The sequence below is a fragment of the Amphiura filiformis genome, chromosome 12, assembly GCF_039555335.1.
Source record: "Amphiura filiformis chromosome 12, Afil_fr2py, whole genome shotgun sequence".
NCBI lineage: Eukaryota > Metazoa > Echinodermata > Ophiuroidea > Amphilepidida > Amphiuridae > Amphiura > Amphiura filiformis.
The window spans coordinates 13,545,079-13,557,464 of record NC_092639.1 but is presented as its reverse complement, the minus strand read 5'-3'; the positions used below and the strand labels follow the sequence as shown (position 1 = coordinate 13,557,464).

General features: G+C 36.3%; 1 protein-coding gene across 1 annotated transcript; it reads left to right on the top strand.

Annotated features, from left to right (window-relative positions):
* Positions 1–8,257, top strand: LOC140166640 (alpha-N-acetylneuraminide alpha-2,8-sialyltransferase-like). Its single transcript, XM_072190139.1, has 5 exons — positions 1–227; positions 774–876; positions 1,707–1,819; positions 4,458–4,544; positions 7,011–8,257. The coding sequence occupies exons 1-5, from the start codon at positions 1–3 to the stop codon at positions 7,543–7,545; spliced, it is 1,065 nt and encodes a 354-aa protein (XP_072046240.1). The 3' UTR covers positions 7,546–8,257.
* The last annotated feature ends 4,129 nt before the right edge of the window (positions 8,258–12,386 follow it).

The window sequence follows — 12,386 nt, the reverse complement described above, 5'->3', positions numbered from 1 at the left end:
ATGTTAAACAGTAGTCACAGAACTCATTGGAATATCTTGATGAGAAATGCATCGATTTCCACCAAAAACGAATCAGTGAATTACACTGAGCTGCCAATAGCTATGATGACATATCTACACGACATCACTCTAAAATTGCCAACTCAAATTGACGATTTCTTTTTAAATGTGGCTGCTATATTTTCAAAACCATGGAGTCATAATCCTAACAATACTATGCTATTCAGGTAGGTAATTATTAAACTAAAAGCATGTTTATTGTCGAGTTTTATTTTGCTTGGTTGGTATTCGTTCGTGTGTTTCGAGGATGGCTCTAATTGACCCAGTTGCATAGTTCATAAACTGATAAACCTACATTTAACAATCATTGCCCAACATTTGACCTGGAGGTGTGGATTATTTTCATAAATATTAATTCATCATTTTTAAAATTTGTCTTTCATTAATTTGTCATTACAAGTGGAGTACTTGTCAATAACTTGTTAAATAATTTGTTAAATGCTCAAAATTGTTTTATTTTATTATAATACTAATTTATTATTCTTTCAGTATGAAAGGTCCTTAATTATATACGTGCCGCATCCAAAGGTTTTCGACACTTTTTAGTAATTTTTCATGAAAAGCATTATGCTTTCTATATTGTTGGTCCACATGTTCCCGTTGTTTGTAATTTTATCGATTAATAATCGAAATCGATTTGTGATCTAAATCGATTAATATACCGACATAGTGAAACAATTCTTAAAGTTCATCTTTTCTTTTAACTTCGATAGATTATTCTACAGCAGTGAAACCAAAAAGAACTTTTATGATGAAGTTATGCTAACGCAGAAAAACACGGGAAATACGTCGATTGGACGCAGAAAACTTCCCAAGGTATAACACAATATAGTAGTCAATACAAGCCAAATTTATAACAATTAAGGTATCTTTTCTAAAGGGATACAAATACAAATGTCTATAGCAGTATTACATTTGTGGTGTGATCAAGCAAAATCAGTCTGAATCGCACATATTCGATTTTCAGTTTATTATAGGATTGTAAATAGCATTTGCAAAGCTACATTTTTGCAGAAAACTCCATCGAATTTGGACAACCAGTTCCAAAGATATGAGCAGTTAATGAGTTCCCAAAACAATAGGAAACAAAAGGAAAGACTCCTTTATTTGGCTATATCTCAAAATCAATATTTCCGACTTCCGACTGATTTTGCTTGATCACATCACATGTGTGTTGTAATCCCTCAAACTAGGTAATTTATCTTAAGAATACTATGAAAAATGTAAGTTAAGTATTTCTACACAATATTTTTACGGAACAGTTCTGGCAATGTTGCTGCCGTAAATTTAAAGCACTTATTTTGTTCAGTGCATAGGACCATTAGGAAACGAATTTGGAGAAAACCTTCTGTTCATAAAATACTATGCTGACCCACCAGCCTGGGTGACTCACGCTCCAGTAATTTCCGATGATTGAGCTCAGTAATACATCAAAGAATGTCTTCCAATTCATGAAAACAAATAGATAATCATCTTATCGGATTAAAAGCTTATAGGAAAGGTTTTGCTGCTCAGCGAGTGTTTGTAATTATCAGAAGGTTTTCTCCAAATTCATTCTCTAATGATTCACTATTATCTAGAAGCAATGTATAATTCAAAATGTACAAGCTCGATCTTAACCAGTATTTTTTTTTCATTCTTTTCAGGAAAGTTTACTTCCCCAGCCACCCTATAAATCATGCAGTGTTGTCGGCAGTAGCGGAATATTATTAGGATCAAAATGTGGTAGACGTATCGATGAACAGGATTTTGTGTTTAGGTATGATTTTGAAATGTAGTGAAATAACTAGTCCGGTTCTGTCTCCTTTCCTCCTTGTTCTCTTCGTCTCCTTCACTATCTTCTCTACCTTCTCCTTTTTTTGTTCACCTCATCTCACCTTCCCTCTCGCCCCTCTCCTCTACTCTTTTCTTTCGCTTCGCTTTTCTCCTTCCCGTATCTTCTCTCACCTCGTCATCTAGTTTGTATTCTCTTCTTGCATGCTAAAATATTATAGCTAGATGAGTAAATGGGAGCGATCACTAAAACAGGAGGAATTACTGAAAAGGTAGAATCATTGAAAAGGTAAATTTTATTTTTCTAAACCTGTTCCTTCTTGCATTTCCATTTAGCTTCTTTCTTTTCAGTTTCTTCTACATGGGTCTAGTTTGTTCCCATTAAAAAATTGCTATTTAGCTTGGGATTTTCCGTTTCCATGTTATTTATTTATTTAGGCCTAACCGCATTCCCATTATTTTCTAAATCTGTCCTTTCTTACGTTTCCCTTTTTTTTATGCTGCTTAGCTTGTGATTTCCCGTTATTTATGTTAATATATTTAATTCCGTTTTCATTATTTTGGCTTCATTTTTCTTATATCTTCTTCGTTTCGGTCGACAGAGCGACTTTATAATATGTCACATTTCGTCAACACTTGATCCTGGAACCTAGGATTGATTGCAGATATCAGAACCGGGGATGATCCCCCTTCTCTTTTCGAATAGCTCTGACACTTTAACGTGCACAGGGATGAATCCTCCTGAACACGGGACCAACGGCTTTACGTGACTTCCGAACCACGGACATCGCACACACACTACCAATATCTGCACATGCTAAGCAGTGTATGGGGGCGAGAAGAAATTCTACAATTAAATTCTGTGATGAAACTGAACTTAATTGAAGGATTCCCGACCATATAGGAACTTTTTGGGAGGCAGGAGAATTTTCACCTAAGGCAAGCCCAAGGCTCGAACTCTCGTCGATCGTATCTCCCGGCTGACAGCGCAACTCTTTAACCGCTCGGCCATCTCGCCCTTTATATTTTCTGATTAGTTTTTAATTTTAGCTTTTTTTTTTCTTACGTTTCCTGATTAGTTTCTTTCTTTCCTTCTTTATTTTGCTCCCGTTTCATTTAGTAACCTGTATAATACCCGTATCTTTTTTGTCTTCCCTTTCTTTTCCTTTTTATTCATTTTATTCTTTCTTTCTTTTCAGTTTCTTCTACATAAATCTATTTTGTTCCAATAGATATATGCTGCTTAGCTTGTGATTTTCCGTTCCCATGTTATTTATTTATTGAACCCCGTTCATATGCATTATTTTATAAATCTACCCTTACTTAGATTTGTCCTTTTTGGTTTAAGTTTTTTTTTCTATTATTTTGTTCCCATTTTTCATATTTCCTGCTTATAAGTTATAGCTTGTGATTTCCCGTTTGTATTTAATTCTGTTCTCATTATTTTAGCTTCCTTTTTTCATGAATTATTTATTTATTTATTTATTCTTTCATTTTTTTTCCTTCCTGCCTCCCGTATCCTTACGATTTTTATCATTTTGGTAATCTCTTAACCAAACCCATTACCCCTTTTTGTCCTACTTTCTTTTCTTTTCTGGCACGGAAAGTTGGCCTATGCATATGCGTCTTCCTTTTATTTATATAGATTTATTTATTTATTTACTCTAATCCACAACCCTGTACCCATAACCCATCCATAGTACTCAGGCCTACCTTTTCAGTTTTGTCCTACTTTCTTTTCTTTTCTATTTCTCTGGCACGGAAAGTTGGCCTATGCATATGCGACCCGTGCGTGCGAGTCACATCCCTTGTACGCCAACGCACTAACACCAACGCGCTGCCAGTTGGCCCGGGAAAAAAATTCCGGTTTTAACCATATTTGTTGACCGTTTTCAACCAAATAAAGTGCAATGCATTTCCCGTATATATTCCTCAATCTCCGGACGATTCATAGGCCTAGAATAAATAATGAAATTGTACACTGACTGTCTGCACCCCGGGTCTCCACGCAGGCACTATCACCACTCTAGACTATACCAGACCACTGTTTCCTACGTTACCTTAGTGATGACGCAAAGACCTGATTCACGCGTCGTAGCCTTAATTTCTTGGCTGCCAACCTTGATGCAGTGGCGGTAAATGGGGCGCGTAGATCTGCGTAGGGACGAAAAGCTCGTAAGATCATTATTAAATTATGCGCTGTTGTGCATCTAGATAGCCTGAATCATTTCTTGGCCACCTCGCAGTTGGCAGAAAACGGGGCAATGTTGCTCTGCGTATGGTTTTTTAATGGAAATATTATTACGCGGTTCACACTGTCCTTATTTCCCACAATGCCACTGCGATCGATTTTGCATAGCAACACGACAGTTTTTTATGTTATTCTCTTAGTTACCACCAATTTTTGCAAAAATGAACCTCAGATGGTTTAATGGCAATATGTACCCGATCAATGTACCAATAAATCAGAGCTGAAAGTGAAATCATCTCTGAGTCTATTCGCGCACAAGATTTAGCGACTTCCTTTTATTTATATAGATTTAATATTTTTAATATTTTAAAAATTAAATTTTTTTTAGTACAATGCATTATTTAAAATTCATTTCTATTTATTTAAATCTTAGATTTAATTTGGCTTCAATAGCAGGATTTGAAGAAGATGTTGGCAAGAAAACTAACATGACAACATTGAACCCATCGATAGTAAAAAGGTACGTAAACGGAAATAAGCAACTATTTTTACAAGAAACAATACATTTTAATTATGGAGAATGACTTACTCTATGGATAAACATAATAGATAAGATAAATTTGCCCACATAAGTTGCTCAAAACAAATTGAATCATATCTAATTTTGGATTGTTGGGAAATCCCCTGCTCGCTAGAATGCTCAATGTATTGCACCATTAACGGAATCCCCGAAAATGTAAAGTGAATATGACATCATGTTGGGAAAACCCAGGAAGAGATGTAATGAGAATTGTTAATATTTATTCATCTTGGGAATTCCCAGATTGCTTATCTAAGTGCATTGCCTAATGCTAATTAGAAATTCCCATTTCTAAAATAAGCTGAATGTGACAGAATGGTATATCAATAGATTGTGAGTATAAAAGGTGAAAGCAATTTAGTTTGCTCTTGGCAGAATATGAAGAGATATTGTAGACTCTCTATAATGTGTTGGTCGTCGTTGTGCTTCTAAAGGAGGTACATTTGAACCAATTTGCATAACCAATAATGTGCTATTTTAATGCAGCAACAAAGAAGATTTTAAGTATATGAAGGTACTCCTCCTCCCCAAAGGATTAAAATTCTTCTGTCGACTTGCTCGAGTCTGGTCTATAAAACAACACATCTGTCAATAAAAAGGATCAGTGCAGAAAGAAGCCAGTTTCCTGGAGAAATAGAGTGATTGGCGAAAGAAGCATCTTAGCTGGAGAAAGTGTCAAGGATTTGAGCGTTTGGAGAAAGCAGCATCATTTGTGTGCGAGGATTTTACACAAAGGATATAACTGCAAGTGTACAATGGACTTCGCTGAACAGTGATTTTCGTAGGGTAAGCGAACAAGGATATATGCATCAGCCAGCCAGAACATTGTACCAGAACACTATAATCATCCAGAAGAAGACTGCTAGCTTAGTACTAATTAATATTAAAATTGCGATTGTGTGATTATATTGCGTGTGTATTTATTGTTCATGTACCAATCATATTTTACTTTTAATTAAAGACCAGATATTGTTAACTTAATCAAACATTGTATTATTGTTGTGCATTCGTGTGAGCTTGGGAAAAAGGTGATTTTGGCCTTGAAGGTTTACGGGTCGTAACAATGTACGGCAAGGAGTTTTTAAAATTACCCTGATGAAGAGACCCAAAATATTTCTGGATTTTGAACTTATTCCTGTTATACAGGGTGTCTCAATAAAAATAGGCCCTGTGGATTAGAGGACGTAACTTAAAATTTCGGCATTAAAATCAAAACTATTTGTGTAGATTCAAGAACCTTGACGTTTCCTTTTTAAGATGGTGCGCAAATCAGCAAAATCTGTTCACGCGTCACTGAGATAATTGGGATTGTCCAAATAGACCCATTTTGGACCGTTCCAATGGGGCAATACACATAATGTGCTGCAAGGTAGTTTAGAATGGAAGAAAGAAATGAAGTAAACTCTCAGTCTTGCCGGGTACAAGTTAAAAACAGCAACCAACCAATCATTCAATCTCCCAAAGAATGTTTTCGCATCTTTTTCTTTGGGTTAAAAATATGTGAAAATATACCTTCTACAAATATAGTTCATACATTTCTCAAGTAACAGAAGGGCCATGGGGTCAGTTAAGCTTCATAATGTTCACATACATGACCAGGAAAAAATTATTTTTCAGATGATTCATTTCATAATTTAATTCGCAAAGCGTGCTTCCTTAACTGATTTGCACCAGGACCATCACTCAAACATTATATTGGAAAATAATAAAGAAATCACATAAAGTGTGTATTCTTTTTAAAGCCTGTATTGGTGCTGCCTTTCAGATAAACAAATCCTGCTTATTTATTGTTAAAATGCGCTGGCATACTCCTGTATAGAGATGTTTTTGCTCAAAAGGGTAAATCCTGTTTAGGCTATTAGGAAAGAAGTCTTTTTCGTGTTTTTCTGGTCATGTATGTGTAGACTGTGAAACTTAAGTGACCGATTTGCCCTATATTGTTTCTTGAGAAATGTTTTTCAATATTGTTATCCCAAACAGAAAGGTGCGAAAAACATTCTTTGAGAGATTAAATGATTGGTTAATCTTTTTAATTCGTACCCAGCAACTTCATCTCTTTTGTCCATTATAAACTACAATGCAGCACATTAGTGTTTAATGTGTATTGCCCCATTGGAACGGTCCAAAAAAGGGTCTATTTTGTAAAATCCCAATTATCTCTGTGACGCGTGAACGGATTTTGATGTTGTGTGTACTAATTTAAAGAAGAAAAGTCATGGTTTTTGAATCTTTAAAAAAGTTTTGATTTTACTGCCGACATTTTAAGTTACGTCCCCAAATCCGCAGTGCCTATTTTTATTGAGACACCCTGTATATATTTAAACACAGTGTAAAAAATCTTTCTATCATCTTATTTTATAGATCTGCTAAGTTAAAATCAATCATTTTTTTGTTTTTTCAAAATAGATATAGACTGGAAAATGCTTCAAACCGTGCAGAATTCTCACGATCGAAGTTGTTCGACCAAGAGGGTGTGATTTGGACTACAATGACAAACATAGATAGAACCGTTGACGCCATTAAACTACTGAATGATTCAAACATAACACTAGTAATGGGCAACAAGAAACATTTAAACGAAAATGCTGAATTTTGGAAAATATATGCCGGGCTTGGACGTCGTCCGACTACAGGGTTCTATTTCGTAACCGGCGCTCTGAATTTATGCTCAGAGGTGCACCTGTTTGGTTTCTGGCCCTTTACTACATCCTTGGATGGTCGTAATATTCCATCTCATTATTATGATGATCTTACACTTCGTAAAATTCATGATGCATCGTATGAACTAAAATTGCTATTGAATATACATCAATTAGGACTGTTAAAATTCCATATTGAGAACTGCACAACAGGAGACATCAGGTATGTTCCTCGTCAATCTTGGTTTACCAAAGTTGTGAATTCAGCACATCATTTGTTTCAATTAATTGTCCCTGGATGAAACCAATTATTATTGATTTTAGACAATAAGGACAGTTAAGAAAAGTGACGAATTTACTTGGAAATTCAAAATTGCGGACAAGTTCTTAGATCCAGATGCATACAAGGGGCGCTCGAAGTCACCCTAGAGGGACGCACATGAATGATCAGCTTTGACCTTTCTCGTCTGTTGCTTCCTGCTGGTAGCTGACGTAGATGGCGCTGTTAGTAACTGATCATAATTGAGATAATTAATTGTAGCAAGAATGTTAAATTATTTATCTTCAGATAAATTAATAAATTATTGGAAAAATATGTACAAGTCAGCCACACAGGCTGGACATACAAAAATTGACTTCTGAATCACATTTAACCAAGTTTCATCTTAAGCAAAACAAATACATCTTTGGATCAAACAGAGGATTGGATTGAAAAACAACATTTTTAACCGCAATTAAATAATTAGAAATCAATCAAAGCATATAACAAGAGCGGGCATCAACGCATAAGCTATTTACTGATATAGATATTATTAAATCCACCGGTATTTACAATCAAGTAAATAAAGATACTCTAAGCAAGTAATTATTACCATACATAAAGCCTTGTAGAAAGAAGAGACAATCTACTGATGAAGTTCTTCAGGTTTCGAAGAAACTCATACAAAGCATTCATAACCCTCTATAAAACGCTGTAGAAAGTGGGGACAATCTACTTACAAGATTCTTCAGTTTGTTTGGGGTTTTTTTTGGGGGGGTAGTACATTGATAATACAGCACTATGTATACCAAAACAAAACCTGACAAAACTGCACTATGTACATACAACAACCAAAACCTTGCTGTCTACTAAAGATAGTAAATAAGAGATACGGACAAATTCTAGTAATTTGCTGTCTACTGAAGATAGTAAATAAGAGATATGGACAAATTCTAGTAACTTGCTGTCTACTGAAGATAGTAAATAAGAAGGCTAGACAAATGCTGTTAATTTGTCGTCTAACCCTCTATAAACGCAGTAGAAAGTGAAGACATTCTATTGATGAGATTCTTCAGGTTTTGAAAAAACTCCATACAAAGCATTCAATATCCCACTATAAAACGCAGTAGAAAGTGGGGACAATCTACAGAATAAGCTTACACTATGATCCACAACATGCTCATCTATCAGGGGAACAGTTCTTAAACCCCAATACATTTGTACATTCATTGAATGACCTTTGAAGATTTGGGTACAAAAACTCATACCTTGCAACTTGAGGTCAAATTTTGTACTATGATTATGTAATTGATGTTATTGGACTATGCCATTGGGATGAGGCTCTTGTGGTCCATAGTGTTACGGTACGCTGTGCAGCGCACACGTCTGTTTGACCCCGCAATAAAACATCTTTAACTTGAACCCATCTTTATGTCAGTCAGTGTTGCCGATGCCCTATAAGCAGTGAAAGCTCCAAGGTGTGGAGAATCAACAATCGACCTCCAAGTCCGCATCAAATGTCCCCGGGTTTAACAAATGTTACGTTTAGCCAACGGAGGAACGCCGCTTCATTGATAAACCATCCAATACCTAATGATGGATGTTGCCCCATCAACTCACAAAGAAAAAATACTTCCAAACAATATCCAAAACCGGGTAAACGATCTTATGTTACAAACTGAACTATAATTTGGTTCATCTCAAGTTGGGTAGTGACGTATGTGCGTATTTCTCTCGTCGCAGAATCGAATCGCGCGCGTAAAGTTAAACGCCATTAGTACACGCATGCGTACAGGGGCGGTATGTTGACAAGCTGGCGGCGCACAGTGTCAACGCCCCGATATCTTCATGGCAGAAAATGCCATGGTAGGTTGAATCCACAGCCACGCATGGCTATTGTGTTACCACCTGTTTAAAAGTTTTTAAATGCATAGTGGGCTGAAGGACATCCGACTAAGGCTAATGACATTAGCCTGTGACTGACCTCTGTGCGGTCAGCGAGCATACATTCGCCATTGTCATCTGCTTATAGACTGCCTCTACGATAGTCTCCTACACAGCCAGTTTGTGTCAGTCGGTCTGACACTCGTCGATCCTGTATGTTCGTGATAGCCACATACAGTCTGGCCCGAGACTACCTCCACGAGGGTCTACACTGCGCTATTTAAAATCTTGAATTTTGGTCACTTTTTCAGCTCAAGACGCAAGCTACTCTCTCAAAGCGCAAACTAACGACTATCATATCCATTCAAAATATATATTCAAGTGCAAGGAACCACATCTGGTTTCTTTATACGAAATCATTTACGGGAGATATTCATCATTTTCCACCCCGGTATCCAAAGATTTATCGTCTGAATATCAATCGTGCATAGCACATTTACGTGTATCGATCCCGTGTATTCATTTCAGTGTCTCTGGTTGTATAATGTATTTATTAACCGGGCGATGTCGGTGTGCGGCGCAACCGCGAAAGAGCATTGACGTCACTACCAAACTTTAGGTGAACCAAATTATAGCACAATTTAGCGACTTAACCTTAACCGCGGCATTGACAATAGAGGTTGTGCATCATACCGTAAATATGGCGGACTAATGCATTCAACAAAAGCATGATTGCAATCTACCGTGACAGTTCGTCTCACACACATAGCAAATGCACTACGATCAAATAGGTTGATGACAACTTTTGATTGAATGGACTGCACTGCGCCATGATTACGGTTAAGGACGCCGGTTCAAATCCTTTGTTTGGAGTCAATCAGATAATTTCACGCACAACCTCTATTGTACCTTATTGTATAGCTTTTGTTCTCGATCGATCAAGATTCCTGTTGTAAAATTAACGGACACTCCACGTTCATTTAGACATCCACACCAACCATTTTACTCGAGAACTCTAGCTTCGAATTTGCACACAATAGTTACGCATTCGATGCTAGAGTGCTTTGCTATGGTTTTTCGGTCGGACAGCGGTGTAGTTTTTTGCACCGGAGGTTATTTATTCTGTTAATGTTGAAATTTGGATGAAGTTATTTCGATGAGTCAACTGTATCTTTTGAGCAAGATTTGGCTATTTTGGACAGTCTAAAATTTGGCTGAAGTGTAATTTTAGCAACATTTTTGATGCGATAGCCTGTCTTGATCGGCTGTGTTTACTTTTCAACTTACACGGTGTCATGCTTCAGCGAATCCGACTAGATTTTGAATGCAATGGTCTCTAGCCTAGAATGTGAAGCTATCGGTGAGCAAATTCTTGGCTAGACTTCTCGAGCAACAACCATTCAACATGCGAATGGTATTTTGATAGGTCTAATAATGGACAAAAAGTCGAACAATGATCATCATCATCATCATTTATTTATTTATTTCCGTATCAAATACATACATACATAATACATAAAAATCTAAGTATTAACAAAATACATCAAAATCAGTAAAACAACAACAACTACATTACAACAAATAACAAGCCAGGTTATGGAGGAGAAGGCTGGAAGGCCAAAGAGGCGTAAATAACCTTCCCTTACGGGAATAAAAACAAAAATATCAAAACAAAGGCAGATATAGCAACTACGGAACAAGACAAAGGACGGTGCTCAAAAATGTTACAAACCTTAGTTTATGTTTTGGATAAAGTGCTCAAAAGAAAAGGGAAAATCTAGGAAAGAAATCAAACGTAATTTGAAATTAGCTTTTGCTTAAATTGATTACGGAAATATTTAATTAAATTTATTGTTTTAGTTGATTCACTGGAGAATTACAAGGATAGAGACCACTAGTACGAACAGATGATCCGAATTTTTTTTTCTTGTTTTTGGTTCAATTGAAATTGAACACATCTTCATCTGGATTAGTCAGATGTAATGAATCATATAAAAAGGTTTGACTACAAAATAAATAAATACATCAACGCACAGTTTCCACCTCGATACACCCGAGGCGCAGATATTTCCAGCACAGCGCGTCTAGTCTCCACGCAGTCTGTGTTATACTACACGGTTGAGTGCATAGCATCATAAGAGCTGTGTGAGATCTAGTGGATAGTAGACATAATGCGATTGGTTTTTGCCAAAACCTCATGTGTTCCCTTTATCCAATTCGAAATTTTTGATATCGAACAAAAGCTAACACTTCCCCCTAAAAACAATTTTTTACATTAGGTCAACAGATAACGCAATTCAAAGTTATAGCAAAGCAGATGTGGTAAATCTGTTGAAAACTACCTATCCAAGCACATTTTTGACCAAAATGTAGGTAATAAAAGTCAAAACTTCTAGTGTTCCTTACAATATTTTTCAAATTTTATGTTATCAAATGAAAGAGCACACTTGTTGGCTACATTAGAATGGCCAACAACAATGTCCAATTCTCTTTAAATTGCAAATCTTGTGCAAAAAGTTTCGCCTGTTTTGTCATACGGTTGTAAATTAATATGAAATAATGACCCATTACAACTTCTACATTCAAGTTTAAACTGCAGTTTAGGCTGAATTAGGATCAAATTTCAAGTGCCATTATGTGACAAATGCTCCGTTTTCGGGACATATTCTGTTTCGAAACTAGTGTCCGCTCCATAATTGCACCTCTAAAATCATTTGATACAAATGACTATCTCAGGAATGTTTCTTAAGCAAAAATTTTCCTGAGCTGTAAAACATATCTTCTTATTGCCCACTAATCAATACAATTATATCCTGGTTGTGAGAAAGTGCTGATTTGGTCTCAAATTAACCTGTGCTAAAGTCAAGTGCTTTCCGCCCAATTGGTTGATTTGCGTTCAAGATTCTGGTAAATCCGCCCAAATATCAGGTATTGGGCGCTTTTTTGGAAGCTTAAAAATTGGGCTACTTGAGGATCCTTTACCGCGGCCTGGCGAGTCAA

Excerpts from the sequence above, each read along its gene's own strand:
- LOC140166640 (XM_072190139.1), top strand. The coding sequence starts at position 1 with ATGTTAAACAGTAGTCACAGAACTCATTGGAATATCTTGATGAGAAAT. Across the intron at positions 228-773 it reads AACAATACTATGCTATTCAG|ATTATTCTACAGCAGTGAAA; the intron begins GTAGGTAATTAT and ends TAACTTCGATAG. Across the intron at positions 4,545-7,010 it reads AACCCATCGATAGTAAAAAG|ATATAGACTGGAAAATGCTT; the intron begins GTACGTAAACGG and ends TTTTCAAAATAG.